This window comes from Geotrypetes seraphini, chromosome 3, assembly GCF_902459505.1.
Source record: "Geotrypetes seraphini chromosome 3, aGeoSer1.1, whole genome shotgun sequence".
NCBI classification, from domain to species: domain Eukaryota; kingdom Metazoa; phylum Chordata; class Amphibia; order Gymnophiona; family Dermophiidae; genus Geotrypetes; species Geotrypetes seraphini.
Genome location: NC_047086.1, coordinates 318,903,937 through 318,919,899, shown reverse-complemented (window position 1 = coordinate 318,919,899; position 15,963 = coordinate 318,903,937). Strand labels below are relative to the sequence as shown.

Here is a 15,963-nt window from a genome sequence, read left to right as displayed (position 1 = left end):
AAATATTGAAACTAATACAAAAGGAACAGTTTCCAAGAAAGCTAGTTTCTAGTTCTTGTATACTCATGAAGTTGCTTTTAAACATTCAATTGTAGAATCTTTAAGGGAGTGATATCTTTGAGAATTAGAGATTATTTTGGCTTGTCTCACTGCTTCAGCATCCTTCACATTTTTTTTTTTTTGCATTGGATCATAGAATGCATGAAAGCAAACAATTCCGAATGTCTTGCCATTTCAAGCAACTACCTAACCTGAAATGTGATCTTATAAAGAAATAATACAAAAAAAGAATCCCCAAACTTAAAAAAAATCTTGACACCATGGTGCCAAGTTATGCCAGAAAAACATCCCAGAAATCTATCTTCAGGTCAACCTGGGCCAGGGTCAACCACACTTACAATAACATAATTTTAGTTTAGATCCTAGTTTTAAAGGATAGCAAGATATAAAAATATTAAAAAGCGCCAGTATTACAAAAGATATAACACTTTGGTAGAAAAAAATGTGTAGGTGTCAAAAGAACTGCACTTTTTAAAAATAGAAACAAAAAGAAAAGCTTTCTACGAATTGGTAAAAGAATCATGGACTTGATATACCACCAGTAGTTTATATATCCTATATAAGTACTGTATTTTCTCCCAGATAACATAGAGTTTAAGTGGCTTTGCCCAAGAAATATCAGTGGTACTTAAATCATCAGCCCTAGTACTCATATTGCTGCTCTAACCATAGTCTATTCCTCCACTAATACATGCAGGGGCAATTTAAGTTTTATCACCTTATCTCTGGAATAGGATACATGAATAGAAGAGAAATAAAAGCATGAGAACCGAGGTGCTCCTGCCGGAAACCAACAGAAAGAACACTGCCTGGCTTGGATGATTTGTTTACATTCAGGCTGAACAGGGCAACCACACCACTTTCGGTCTGAGAAATACTAAAACAAATCATCTTGCAGGAGGATCTCTGGCATGATTTAGATCATAGCTAGCCGAGTTTAGGAGCGGGATTTGTTACTGCTACAGTATGCGCGAAACTCCCTTTGAGGTATTGCTCGCCCTCCCAATAGTAGCATCATCTCCCGCCTAACGCTGTCGCGTGTTAGTCCTCTGTCACTCACTTCCTGTTGAACTATCACAACCCTTTCACGACAAAGACCAGCTCCTCTTCCCTAGATACCAAACCCGTCCTTCCTGTTATCGGTTCTTTAACCCCCGTGCCGCTCGCTGTTCCTACCCGCACTTACCACTGCAACCGGCTCCACACACAACAAAAATACAAGCTTTACCCTTCCACTGGTCTGCATTCATCGCTCCGGCAAAACGCCGTAACCCCGAGCGCTCTCTTGCCGTTCCAAAATTCCCCCACCACCGTTGCGCTTACCGAGCTCCAAAGAAAGAGAAGGTCGAAGCCTTGCCTATCACCTTCAGCGAGGATCCTCTGTTCTCATACTGAAACGTGGACGCGCTCTTGCCACCGCTTCCCGAACCACCTGTGCGGCGGACACAACCGGTTCCAGCCGCCCTGGGCCGACCCGCCGCAGCCGGTGGGGCGGGGATGGGGCGGAGAACGGGAGCGGGGGCGTGCGCACGGACATTCACGTGATGCCCTGTGGCAACCAATAGCGGCTTCCTCCCCGCTCGTTTGTTCACTGCAGCGTTCGGAGAGACTCGCCAGCCTCGCCCTTCCAAGGGTGGCGACGGCGGCAGCTCCCAAAGAGGGGGAGGGGAGTGGGCGGGGTCAAGCGCGAGGCTAGGTCTGTGATGTAAGCACTTGCGTCTTTGCATACTGAACGCAGCTAAGGCTAGCGATGGGGGAAAAGGTGGCGAAGGTTTGGCTGGGGGAGGAGGGCGTTTAAGGGGAAGCGGTCGGTGACAGCTGTTTCGAGACTTCCTGCAGGAAATGATTTTCTTATCCTTTGAAAGCAGCCCGTTCCAGATCCTGATGCCACGCAAAGGTGTCCGCTCGATTTTTAGACGCTTGTTTACAGACCCCGGTCAGGGGTCAAGGAAGGACAACTTGCAGAACGTCATGAACTTACCCTCCTGAGACTAGGCTCAGCAATTTTTAGTATAGACTGATAGGATAATATTCTTAATATCACATTGCATTGTTTTCTCAAAAATAATCTTTATTAGTTAAAGGAAGGGTGGTAGTTGAAATTTTAAATGTACCATAGCGACCGCTAGCACTGTTAAAAAAGAGAAAACAGTTTCGTGTCAGTGTTAGCTAATGTGATAGGCATGTTAGTCTAATTCAATGCGTTGAATTAGACTAATTAGCCTAATAGTTAGAGCTGCAAATTACTTAGGGGTCCTTTTACGAAACTGCAGTAAAAAGTGACCTTAACCACTGCAGTAGAAAAATGGCGGGGGATTCTTTTTGTATTAATGGCTATGTGCTGTTGCCATTTCTAAAAAAAAAATTAGTCCATATACACTTACTGTTGTTACCCAGTGAAGCCTCATGCTTGCACTAACCAATTAGTAAGTGGTAATGTGGCTGTGCTGATTAGCATAGGAGCACCCCATTCTTTACCCCCACTAGAGAATGACACAGGGAATTATGTCCCTGCCCCATCTCTGTAAGCTCTGTCCTCATCTGCACAGGTCTTGAGCACTTTAAAATCATGTGATCAAGGCTTTGCAGATGAGGACAGAGCTTGATAGGGTGATCTATCTATTGTGGGCAGTTTTGACAGGTCAGACTGGTAGATGTGCTGGGTTTGAGGGTTTTTTTTGGAGGGGGGGGGAAAGGTGTCTAAGGTTGTCTTATTGCACATGGGAGCTGCACTAGGCCAGCCTTCTATTGTAATGTGTTGTGACCTCAGCTGTATGGAACAGAGTGCATCTGCAATGAACAATGTGTTAGTTATGTGGCTTACTCTGATAGGTGTGAGGGCTTGTGGGCTAAGCTATGTACAAAAGCTCTTGGTAGTGAATAAAAAAAATATACAGTCTGAATATGTTGCAGCCAAAGGCCTTATATGTTAGATTGATTTCCTAACCCCAAAATTCTATACTCTCCACCATGAATCACCCCATTCCGCACAGTCCCCTTCCTCCACCTGTTTCCCATGCTAACATCAGAAATAGGAGAGGCAAGCTGAACAATATAAGGGTCCTTACCTTGCTACACCCTAGTCCTATCTGTGGTGCCCTGTGCCTGCCCTCCCTAAAGAGGAGGTATTCATTTCAAATCACAAGGAGTCCAAGGAGGTTGCTCTCTTTTTGGGAAAATGTTCCACTCCTTCCTAGCCTCCATCTTCCCTGTGCATATCAGAGGTTGACAGTGGGTATAGTGTGAAGTGGCTCACTGACGGAATGGGGCAATTCATCGCAGCCAGTTCATCACAGGCTGTTTCATCACAGCAATTCTGAAACAGCCATGCTGAATCGTCCCACCATTCTGATGTTGTCACCTGGCAGTTGCTGTCGCTTCTGGATGATGTTATCAGAGTGGGCTTCTGCTGCTACTTCTTATCTTCACTTCCATGACTGCAGAAACCAAAGCATCTTGTGCACAAAATTGTCCCGTGCACAATTTCAAAGTACTGCTGCGTTGCCTTCCACGACTGCTGTTTCACAAGTGAGGAGGAATATAAAAATTACAGATACTGGTAGAAATTTATGACCAATGATAATTAAACAGCTTACTTGCTTTCAGCTTTCGCTGTTCTGATAAGCACTTTGATATAATGTGCGGTCTTTTTTTCCCCCCACCACAATCTGTGTTTAGTATTTCCTCCACCTCAACAGAAGAGGATAAAGTAATTTGTGTATATGTGATAATATTTATCCTTTCCAGTGGTTTTGATAGTTCAAATCGCCCGTTATTATACTGCCCAATTTGCCAGCTTTCCTGATCTTTGAAAACATTTCTTCATCTGTCTGCTTATTCTGTCCAGGGGGGCAGTAGTATCAAGTTTCAAGTTTATTAAATTTTAATATACCGACCATCAAACTAATATCTGGCCGGTTTACACAATTTAAAAAAGTATAACCCTACCCATATATTCCTTCCTTTCCCACATGGAATTTCTATCCATATAGATTCCATGCTGCTATCTGTTTTGCTCAGAATGTTTATTTTGTTTGATTCAATGCCCTCTTTAACATATAGCGCGCACACATACCCTTCCAATTTGATCTACTCTATCATTGCAATATAATTTGTACCCGGGTAACACAGTGTCCTACTGATTGTCCTCCTTCCACCAGGTCTCTGAGATGCCTATTATATCGACCTAATCATTCAGTGCTCTATACTCTTTTAACTCCCCTACTTTCATTTTTAGACTTTCTAGTATTTGTATACAGACACTTCAAATTGTGTTTTTTCCTTGTATCTACAGGCTGCTGAGAAGATGACAGGGATAACTTCACACCTCTTAAGCACTAGGAAAGAGAAGGAGGAAAGAAGACAGAAGGAATGGATATTGAGAATGGCTATGTTAGACTTCACCAATATGAACTGATCACTCAGCAGCACACCATACCTCCTGACACTAGGCTTCAAAACCAAAGGAACCTGCTGAACTACAAGTTCTTCCTGATTCATTTGTCAGGCAGTAACCATTAAAACTGTTGAAGTCAGAGTGCAGCATGAAGCCAGTGAACCCCATTTAACGTCCTAGCTGGGCATTTTGCCATTGTTAAGGAAGTCCATTTAGGGCCAATTAAAAGGATCTCCATCTAAGAGGATTTCTCCTAAATGAGTTCCCAGAAATGTGAGGAAATGACCATTTCCCCTAGCAATGGCATAGAAGACAACAGTTGATCCTCAAGCACAGAGCCAGGGCAAAGATGATTTTTTGTATTTTACAAAAGTATAAGCTCATGGATGAAGAAACGGCTAGACACGAGATTTTCCATAATGTTTCTACTGGAGAAATGGGAGGCTAATATAGCTTAGAAATTTTTGATAGGCAATTATATAAAATGTTAATAAAACTTGAATCTGTAAAATATGAGTTCTAATGCTCCATACAACTTTATTGAGAAACTGTATTCACTGATTATTTACAAGGGAAGTTTATGTACAAACTGCTTTTCACAAAAAAGTCATAAAAACATTAGAACATAAGAAAAGCCATGTAGATTCAGACCAAGGTCCAACAAGTCCAACATTCAGTCTCATTTCTAGGGATGAGCAATAGTTCTGGTTCTCCCACATCTACATGACTAATGTTTTAAGGACCATGTGTCCCAGAATTTGTTTGATCCTATTATAATAGTCACTTTAACCATGCCCTCTGGCAACAGGTTCCATATCTTAATTTGATGCTGTATGAAAAAGTACTTTTTCACTCCACTGGTTTCATGACGTTTCCTCTTGGTTTAGTATTACTCAAAAAGTTAAACAACCACTCCTATTTAACTGTTCTACACCACCCACGATTTTGTACATTTGTATCTTATCCCCTCGGTCCTTCTTGTCAAAGCTGAAGAGGTCCAGCCTGTTCCATATTCTTCATAGATGAGATGTTCCATCCTCTTTATCATTTTTTGTTGCTGTTCTCTGGGGGAGTCTATGTGGGTCTGTACTTTGTATCTACAGTGGTTATTTGGTCACTTTGGATACCTTAGACCTGTTTTTAGATCGCCTAAGTCACAACATATAAGTTCTGTCTAGGCAGTCTTGTTAAACTTTCAGTTATACTTGCAGTCTAGCTTAGCCCACGTCCCGCCCATATCTTACCCTCACCACTCCTAAAACTCCCCTTTCAGCTCTGAGCGTACAGCGGCAGTAAAAAGGTCTAAGCTGTTTTTAGATACATCTAAAACCTGTTTCGATTATTGGCACTTGGACGACCTGTCTTTTTGATCATCCAAGGGCCGATTTAGGCGGGTTTTTATTTCGATTATGAACCTCATAATATACAGTTTACAGGTTAAATTTGCTATAGTTACAGTGCAAGATTTATCAATACAAGTTTATATCCTAACGTGACACATGCCGAGGATGTAGTACCAATATACATTTCTTTGTAATCCATCAGAAATATTTTTTCACTCGGAGAATAATTAAGCTCTGGAATGCATTGCCAGTGGTTAATGTAGCTAGTTTTAAAAAAAGTTTGGACAAGTTCCTAGAGGAAAAGTCCATAGTCTGCTGTTGAGACAGACATGGATGGGAGAAGCCACTGCTTGCCCTGGATCGGTAGCATGGAATGCTGCTACCATTTGGGTTTTTGCAAGGTATTTGTTACTTGGATTAGCCTCCATGAAGACGGGATACTGGGCTGGATAGACCATTGGTCTGACCCAGTAAGACTATTCTTATATTCTTTGGTCATAGGCAGGGGAGTTAGGTGAAGAGGTATGTTTTTATTGGTTTCCTAAAGTTGAGGAGACTTTCAATGGATCTGATCTGTGGGGACAGTTGATTCCAGTGGCTTGGTATGAAGTAGGAGTAGGAACGTCATTTGGCAGTTTGCAGTTGAAGGGCACGACAAGGTGGCATTTTGAGGCATATTTCATCCTGGTAGTGAAGGGACCGGTGTGGCACAACATGGGAAGCTTGGTTGTCGTATAGCCTAGTGCCATGTCATGCAAGGATTTGAACGCTAGCATCAGGCCTTTTAAGACACAACGTTTGGCTGACGATAGAGCCTGGGAGACAGGGTTGCGGGCATGGAGGTATTTTAGAAGTCTGATTGCCATGTTTTGTACATGCTGGAGACGTTGTATGTTCTTCGCTGTGAGACCGTAGTGGTAGTCTATGCAGGAGAGGACTTAGCGTGTTTGAGTGAAATCAGAATCAGAAAAGTAGCTCCTTATTTTTTTGGAATTGTTGCAGGTAGTAAAATGAGGAAGATACCATCTGAGAGATATGGTTGGAAAGTGATAGGTTGGAGTCAAGAAGTATTCCTAGTCTGTGTTCTTGGTCCTTTGCAGTTATGGTAGTTGAGTCCCAGTATAGTGAGGGACAGGTGCAGTTGCAGTGTTCTATGCGGATCCAAAGGAGTTCTGTTTTGGAGGCATTTAGTTGTAATTTGACAGACATCCAGTTTTTGACTTCCAAGAGGCAGTGTAGGATTTTTTTTTATCTGGGCATTGTGGGTTTCTCCTAGCGGTAGGTATAGTTAGATGTCATCTGTGAAGGAGTTAATCTGTACTTGGTATTTGTGGGCTATGTCTAGGACAGGTCTAATGTAGAGACTGAATAATAGGGTTGAGTGTGCGTTTTTTCAAGATTGGTCTGATGACTGATGACTTCCAGTTTGTGGGCAGTATGCCTGTTTGTAGAGAGGTGTTGATGAGAGGAAGGATGGAGTTTACAAAGACGTCTTTCACAGTCACTAGGAGGTGTAGTGGGCAGGGGTCTAGGTTGGAGCCGGAGGGGCATTATGTAACTGTCACTTTCCTCAATTGGAAAATTCTCTTTGCAAAGATATGGCTGAGGAAATTCAGCACAGAATCAATTTTCAGGAATCTGCTTAGTTCCACTTCACTGACTGTGACCTCTACAAAGGCTTGAAGATACAGGTTTACAATGCAGTAAAATTATAGGATTCCATTCATATTTTTGATGTTACAGTGCTGAGAAGGCTTCTGAAATCACATGCTTCTGCTCCACCACACCTATGTTTCTGCCAGTCCTACTCCCAGATTTACCTTTGACTCCTTTACACCTAGAGGTAACAAACTTCAATGTCTAGGCACAAAGAGCTTTTCTTAAGATCATAGAATGAGAGAGGACTCTTGATGAGTCAGGCTAGAATAATGTAATTATAGTGACACAAAAATTATATCTCTAGATTTTTACCCCACCTTTCCTTAAAGCCTAAAATATAAAGTAGTTGATTACATAAGCAAAACCTCATTTCAAATTCTTAAAGTGGTTGATGTGCACTTGCAATACATGGGTTTGTTTTCCAGAATAGACCAAGGCTAATTCAGACTTTTCTGCTGGATAAAGCTGATAAGCAGCTGGCTTTCAGTTACTCTGATATAAAAGCAAGGAATGCAATTAGTTACTGTTAAGAGCAACAAAAAACCAAAGTTTCCACAGTAAAAAAACAAAGAACCAAACAAGACTGTAGAATGACAATGTTCTTTCACTTCTTAAGATTTCTTCTGGGTCACTACGTTGTCCCAGGCTGAGAAGGCCACAGTGGGCAAAGTTTGCATTAGCACTTTAGTCCAAGCCAAAAAAAGTCATCCTGATGTCATTGGAAAAGCTTTTCTTTACTAGATTTGTTGCTGGGACTGTGGTGCTTCAAGTTAGCTAAAAACAGCATCTTTACTAACTTTTCTTCCCTTTTATTAAGCTGCACTGCCGAGCAGCAAGAGCTAAATGCCAAGCCACCCATAGGAATAGAATGGGTTGCTTGGCTTTTAGCTCGCACTGCTTTTCAGTGTGGCTTGATAAAAGGGTGGTTTTAGAATTAATATTAAACCTGTGACCTAAAGAATTAGTAAGAGTACTCAATGGATTTAGTGCTATACAAAACAAGAGTGGTGAATTTCCATGAACATAAGAACATAAGAGTTGCTGCTGCTGGGTCAGACTGGTGGTCCATCCTGCCCAGCAGTCCGCTCAAGCGGTGGCCCCCAGGTCAAAGACCAGTACTCTAAATGAGTCCAGCCTCACCTGCATACGTCCCAGTTTAGCAGGAACTTGTCCAGCTTAGTCTTGAAACCCTGGAGGGTGTTTTCCTTACAACAGACTCCGGAAGAGTGTTCCAGCTCTCCACCACTCTCTGGGTGAAGAACTCCCTTACGTTTGTACGGAATTTATCCCCTTTCAACTTTAGAGAATGCACTCTCGTTCTCCCTACCTTGGAGAGTGTGAACAGTCTGTCTTTATCTACTAAATCTATTCCCTTCAGTATTTTGAATGTTTCGATCATGTCTCCTCTCAGTCTTCTCTTTTCAAGGGAGAAGAGGCCCAGTGTCTCCACTGTATGGCAACTCCTACAGCCCCTTAACCATTTTAGTCGCTCTTCTTGGGACCCTTTCGAGTAGTACTGTGTTCTTCTTCATATCCTTCTTCTCTTCGTGATCCCCTTCTTTATCATTCCTAGTATTCTGTTTGCCCTTTTTGCCTCCGCCGTGCATTGTGCAGATGGCTTCATCGACTTGTCGATCAGAACTCCCAAGTCTCTTTCTTGGGAGGTCTCTCCAAGTACCACCCCAGACATCCTGTATTCATGCATGAGATTTTTGTTACCGACATGCATCACTTTGCACTTAACCACGTTGAATTTCATTTGCCATGTCGATGCCCATTTCTCAAGCTTGATTATGTCACTTTGTAGATCTTTGCAATCCCCCTGCGCCTTCACTACTCTGAATAACTTCGTATCGTCCGCAAATTTAATCACCTCACTTGTCGTACCAATGTCCAGATCATTTATAAAGATGTTGAAGAGCACGGATCCAATCACCGAGCCCTGCAGCACCCCGCTGGTGACACTCTTCCAGTCTGAGTATTGTCCATTTACCCCCACTCTCCGTTTCCTATGCTCCAGCCAGTTTTTAATCCACGTGAGTATTTCACCCTCGATTCCATGGCTTGCAATTTTATGAAGTCATTCATGTGGAACCTTGTAGAACGCCTTCTGAAAATCCAGATATACAATGTCGACCGGGTTGCCCTTGCCTATCCGCCTGTTTACTCCCTCGAAGAAGTGCAGCAAGTTCGTCAGACAAGATCTACCTTTGCTGAAACCGTGCTGGCTGGTCCTCATTAAACCGTGTCCGTCAAGGTGATCAATGATGCAGTCCTTTATCAGCACCTCTACCATCTTTCCTGGTACCGAGGTCAGACTCACCGGTCTGTAGTTTCCAGGATCTCCTCTCGAACCTTTTTTGAAGATCAGCGTAACATTCGCCACCTTCTAGTCCTTTGGAATCTTTCCCAATTTGATCGACAGATTGGCTATTAGCTGAAGCAGTTCAGCTATAGTTCCTTTCAGTTCCTTGATGACCCTCAGATGGATGCCATCCGGTCCCGGTGATTTATCACTCTTAAGTCTATCAATCTGCCTGCATACCTCTTCTAGACTGACCGTCAACCCTGTTAGTTTCCCGTCTTCATTTCCAGCATATAGTCTGATGGGTTCTGGTATGCTGTGTATGTCCTCTTCAGTAAATACAGATGAAAAAAATGTGTTCAGTTTGCGATTTCTTTGTCCTCCTTTAGCACTCCATTTATTTCATGGTCATCCAACGGTCCTACCGCTTCCTTCGCAGGTCGTTTCCCCTTAATATATCGAAAGAACGGCTTGAAATTTTTCGCCTCCTTGGCTATTTTTTCCTCGTAGTCTCTTTTGGCCCCTTTTACCGCCTTATGGCACCTGCGTTGATGTTGTTTGTGTTATTCCAGTTTCCGTCTGTTTTTGACCTTTTCCATTCCTTAAATGAAGTTTTCTTGTCTCTGATCGTTTCCTTCACCTCTACAGTGATCCACACCAGTTCTTTGTTCTTTTTCCTCTTGGATCCTTGGACGCGGTATATATAGATTTTGCGCCTCGGTGATTGTCCTTAAAAAGGGACCAAGGGTTTTTACAGGCTATTTTTAGGTCCAGGTCTGCTCACTGGTATCTGTGTTCCTTACACAAGTTATATTTCCATGGTGGCCTAGATCCACTACATGCAACACTAATCTTGCTCATAGCACCAAGAGACAATGCTGCATGTGGGTTGGAACCTGGGCTCAACAAGGATCTGACTCCTGTTATCTGCATCTTATTTCTGTGCAATACTTTTCTCAGTTCATGGATTTGTACCTCTAGTATCACTCTGAGTAAATCTCTCTTGTGTTCTTTGTGATCATGCAGCACCTAAGTGACCCAGGCTCTGAGTTCTGCTTCTGCATGCAAGCTTCCTCTTTAGTTGCTAATATAATAGCAGCTTTATATCACTGAACTGCCTCTTCGGCTTTTCTGATTCTCTTGTTCAGCCCTGTGTTCTCATTCTTCTAATTCTCTGGCATCAAAAGCAATAGTTCTAATAGGTAATCCTACAGTAGGGTATGCTGATTAGGGTTAAGTAGCCTACCTCCATTTGCTACTACTTTTGGACAAGAAAACTGGTTTGTACCCTTTCACAATTAGCAATGAATTTGTTGAAATCATTCAAGTGACATAGGCATAGAAAACAGTTCCTTCCTTATTTCAGGTTGTTTACATTCTCATGCTGCATACAGAGATGATTTTGCTAACAACACTACATGTAGTTAACATGGAAACAAAGGATATATAATAAAGCTTGTGGGAGAAGAAGTCAGAATATCAAAAGAGTAAGTGTAAAGAAATTATGGAGACAAGAGTGAAAGGAAAAAGATCAGAAATAGAATTTATAGTAAAGACTAACTGCCTCTTTTATAAAGCCGCACTAGCGGCCCCGAAGCCCAGAGAGATTTAAAGGGCTTCAGGGCTGTTGCCGCGCGGACACCGCTAGCGCAGCTTTGTAAAAGTGACCGTAAGAAGACACAAGGGAAAATGTGTGGCATGGGATAGGGAATAAAAAAACAAAAGAAATGCTAAAATACTTCAGGTTGATGTTCACTGAAGAAAGGTTAGAGAAAGATCAGCAGTAATTGACAAAAGTTTGTTATCGTGGAACAAATATCACAAGAGATTCAAAGTATGTTAAGGGAGCTGAGAGAGTTTCTGATATGTCTGTTGTTTTTTTTCTTATTTATTCTTTTTTTAATTTCCAAATTTACATCACCAATAATTGGAGACAAACAAGAAATTCCTGAAATACAATAAACCTCAAAGTAGAGAGGAAATATTTAACATACTTCGTCCACAACTTTTAAGCAATTATGATCCCAAATGTAGGAAAAATTAATTTCAGTAGGTTAATGTAAGAACAAAAAAGGAACAATCACATTGCAGGGATGCCCCGGAGCCCTTCCCCCTGCCAGTCTACAGCGAACGTATGAGATTTACACCATGAAATTAATTTCTTCTCTAGCACATAGAAATTCCTCAAGTTGGTTGGGGTCAAAGAATTTAAATTGTTTACCTTCATGAACAATATAACAATTACAAGGACATCTTAACACAAAATTAGCAGATATAGTCTGTACCCTAGCCCGAAGGATCAGGAAAGCTTTTTGCCTTAACTGTGTATCTCTTGCCAAATCAGAGAATACTCTTATTTTAGACCCTATGAACTGAGAGTCCAAATAGCTAAAGGAAAGAGCTTCAAAACATTGTTGCCGTCTAATTCAAAAGTGAAGGAAACCACTAATGTAGTTTTAAGTGTTACCCCTTCCAGAGAGGACTGCAGAAAGGCAGCGAGTCCCAGGGGTTCTTCTTTCTCAGCTATAGCCTTCCGGGCCAACAGTTCTTCAGCCCTGAAAATTTTAAGCATGTGTAATAGGAGCAAGTGACTCCAACAGCATCCTCAAAACTTCCACCAGAAATTTCATAAAACATATCTGCATTTGGAATTAGTGGAGACTTAAGAAAGTTATGTTTAAATATATTTATTCATTTTCCAAGTGCATAGAAACATCAATAGCAAAACAGACCAAAGTATTTACATTTGTACATAACTACAATCCCTCCCTCTCACCCCCCCCATTCCCCCAACTAGATGCATGAACATAATAATCATCTCTGAGTGTAAGGAGACTTAGGAAAGTTAAAAAAATTATAGATTAAATCGCCTCGATTGATTTTCAAGGTACTCTAGAAGTTTTTGCAATATAATTCCTATATTTTACCACCGAGGATTCACAAGTCTCCACCACCTGGACCCTAGCCCTTAAAAAGTCCATTTCTTGTCCATGTCAAGTGGGATCCCACAGTGATTCAAGTGTCACAACGGCTGGTCTTAATATCTCTTTCTTCTCTAAAACCAGAGTTACCCAGGTCTTAGCTTTCATAACTGATATTCAATTTCTGAAAGACTACACCTAGGGCTCCTTTTACTAAGGTGTGCTAGCGTTTTTAGTGCACGCACAAAACCACGCGGTATGCTTCTAGAATAGTAGTATTGTAGCTGTGTTGATAAATATTTATAAATAGAATATGGAAATAAGGCGATCCTTTTATTGGACTAATTGTAATACATTTTTGACTAATTCAGAGACCCAAACCCCCTTCCTCAAGTCAGGCAGGATACTGTAACAGCAGTATACTTTACTGACCTGAGAAAAGAGGTTCTGGCCTCTGAAAGCTAATTGAAAAATGTATTAGTCCAATAAAATGGTAGTATCTTATTTTCCATTTTTGTTTTATTTCCTCCCTACCCCCTTTGGTCCCCTTTTATGAAGCTGCATTAGGCTTTTTTATCACCAGCCTGACGTGGAAGACTATTCCATCGATCAATTATCTTTTTAGTGAAGAAGTATTTCCTGGTGTCCCCATGAAATCTTCCCCCCCTGAGTTTTAGCGGGTGCCCTCTTGTCGCCATGGGACCCGTAGGATAAAAGATTTCGTCCTCCACCTCAATGCGGCCCATGACGTATTTGAATGTTTCTATCATGTCCCCCCTTTCTCTGCGCTCTTCGAGAGAATATAAACACAGCATGTTCAGACGTTCTTTGTATGGGAGATCCTTGAGTCCTGAAACCATCCTAGTAGCCATTCGCTGAATCGACTCCATTCTCTTCACATCCTTTTGATAATGTGGCCTCCAAAACTGAACACAGTACTCCAGGTGAGATCTCACCATGGATCTGTATAACGGCAGTATAACTTCAGGCTTTCGGCTGATAAAGCTTCTTCTAATGCATCCCAGCATTTGTCTAGCCTTTGCTGATGCTTTCTCCACCTGATTGACAACTTTCATATCATCCCAGATAATTACTCCCAAGTCCCGTTCTGCTGCAGTTCTTGTTAGGTTTTCACCATTAGGGTGTACGTTCTGCATGGATTTCCATTACCAAGGTGCATTACCTTACATTTTTTGGCATTAAAATTCAGTTGCCAAGTACTGGACCATTGTTCTAGTAAAAGTAGGTCCTGTTCCATGGTGCCGGGCATGGTTGCGCCGTTAGGCTCTGCTGCCCTGCCCACAACGTTGCATAGTTTAGCTTCATCAGCGAATAATGTAATTTTGCCTCGAAGTCCCTGAGACAGATCCCTTACAAAGATATTGAATAGTACTGGGCCCAGGCCCAAGACCAAGCCCTGCGGTACTCCACTGGTCACTTCCGACGTGTTTGAGGGAGTACCGTTCACCATCACCCTTTGAAGTCTGCCGCTAAGCCAGTCTTCTACCCATGCTGTTAGTGTTTCTCCAAGGCCCATCGCGTTCATTTTGTTCAATAACCTCCGGTGTGGGACACTATCAAAATCCTTAATGAAGTCTAAATACACGATGTCCAGGGACTCTCCCTTATCCAGTTTTTTTGTCACCCAGTCAAAGAAGTTTATCAGATTGGATTGACAAGACCTTCCCTTAGTAAAACCATGTTGATGGGGATCCTTTGGTCTTTCATCATCCAGAAACGTGTCCAATCTGTTTTGGATCAACGTTTCCATAAGTTTACATACTATTGATGTGAGACTCACTGGTCTGTAATTTTCGGCCTCTGACCTGCATCCCTTTTTATGGAGCGGAATAACGTTGGCAGTGTTCCAGTCCAAGGGAACTTTTCCCTTGCTTAGGGAAAGATTAAAAAGCTCGGCTAACAGTTCTGCAAGGACATCTCTCAATTCCCGAAGTACTCTGGGGTGTAGATTATCTGGGCCCATACCTTTGTTCACTTTTAGCTTTAATAGCTCATGGTAGACATTGCCCGTGGTAAATGCAAAGTCCCGGAATGGGTCCTCCGAGCACCCCTTTGTATGTAGCTGAGGTCCGGATCCTGGCGCTTCGTGGGTGACCGAAATGCAAGGGACCTGGGGAGAGGAAGAAGCGATATGGATTGCTCTGAAAAGAGAAGATGGAACTTCTATCTACGTGGGTGTAGTCTACAGACCTCCGACTCAATCGCAGCAAATTGATAAGGATCTGATTGTGGATATCAAAAAGTTTGGAAGGAAAGAGGAGGTTCTGCTGTTGGGAGATTTCAACCTGCCGGATGCGGACTGGAATGTTCCGTCTGCGGAATCGGAAAGAAGTAGGGAGATTGTGGATGCCTTTCAAGAGGCTCTGCTCAGACAAATGGTGACGGAACCCACAAGGGAAAAAGCGATATTGGATCTGGTCCTCACAAATGGAGAGAGTATCTCTAATGTTCGAGTGGGTGCTCACCTGGGTAGTAGCGATCATCAAACGGTTTGGTTTGATATAACGGCTAAAGTGGAGAGCGGCCGCACGATACTTAAAGTCCTAGATTTCAAACGTACGGACTTTAATGCAATGGGAAAGTACCTGAAGAAAGAGCTGTTAGGATGGGAGGACATAAGAGAAGTGGAAAGACAGTAGTCTAAGCTGAAAGGAGCGATAAAAATGGCTACGGACCTTTATGTGAAGAAAATCAATAAAAACAAGAGAAAAAGGAAGCCGATATGGTTCTCCAACCTAGTGGCTGAGAAAATAAAGGCGAAAGAGTTGGCGTTCATGAAATATAAAAAAAACCCAAGAAGAGGAGAGCAGAAAGGACTACAGGGTGAAATTGAAAGAAGCCAAGAGAGAAATACGTTTGGCGAAGGCACAGGCGGAAGAACAAATGGCTAAAAATGTAAAAAAGGGAGATAAAAATTTTTTCAGATATATTAGTGAAAGGAGGAAGATAAAAAAATGGAATTGCTAGGCTAAAAGATGCTGGGAACAAATATGTGGAGAGTGATGAGGAGAAAGCAAATGTGCTAAATAAATACTTCTGTTCTGTGTTCACAGAAGAAAATCCTGGAGAAGGACCGAGATTGTCCGGCAAAGTTACACGAGAAAATGGAGTAGATTCTGCGCCGTTCACGGAGGAGGGTGTTTATGAGCAACTTGAAAAACTGAAGGTGGACAAAGCGATGGGACCAGACGGGATCCATCCCAGGATACTAAGGGAACTCAGAGAGGTTCTGGCGAGTCCTATTAAAGACTTGTTCAA

At 42.2% G+C, this 15,963-nt stretch overlaps 1 protein-coding gene and 1 long non-coding RNA gene across 2 annotated transcripts in view; one reads left to right on the top strand and one right to left on the bottom strand.

The window, feature by feature from the left end:
* Positions 1-1,802, bottom strand: part of GPCPD1 (glycerophosphocholine phosphodiesterase 1) — a 234,105-nt gene extending 232,303 nt beyond the window's left edge. Inside the window, 1 exon segment of the mRNA XM_033936285.1 lies at positions 1,384-1,802. Coding sequence (XP_033792176.1) covers positions 1,384-1,787 — 404 coding nt within the window. The 5' untranslated portion in view covers positions 1,788-1,802.
* Positions 1,803-1,804: 2 nt separating this feature from the next.
* On the top strand, positions 1,805-4,969 carry LOC117356702. Its single transcript, XR_004538698.1, has 2 exons — positions 1,805-1,957; positions 4,355-4,969. It is a non-coding gene; the product is annotated as an uncharacterized LOC117356702 (long non-coding RNA).
* Positions 4,970-15,963: the final 10,994 nt, after the last annotated feature.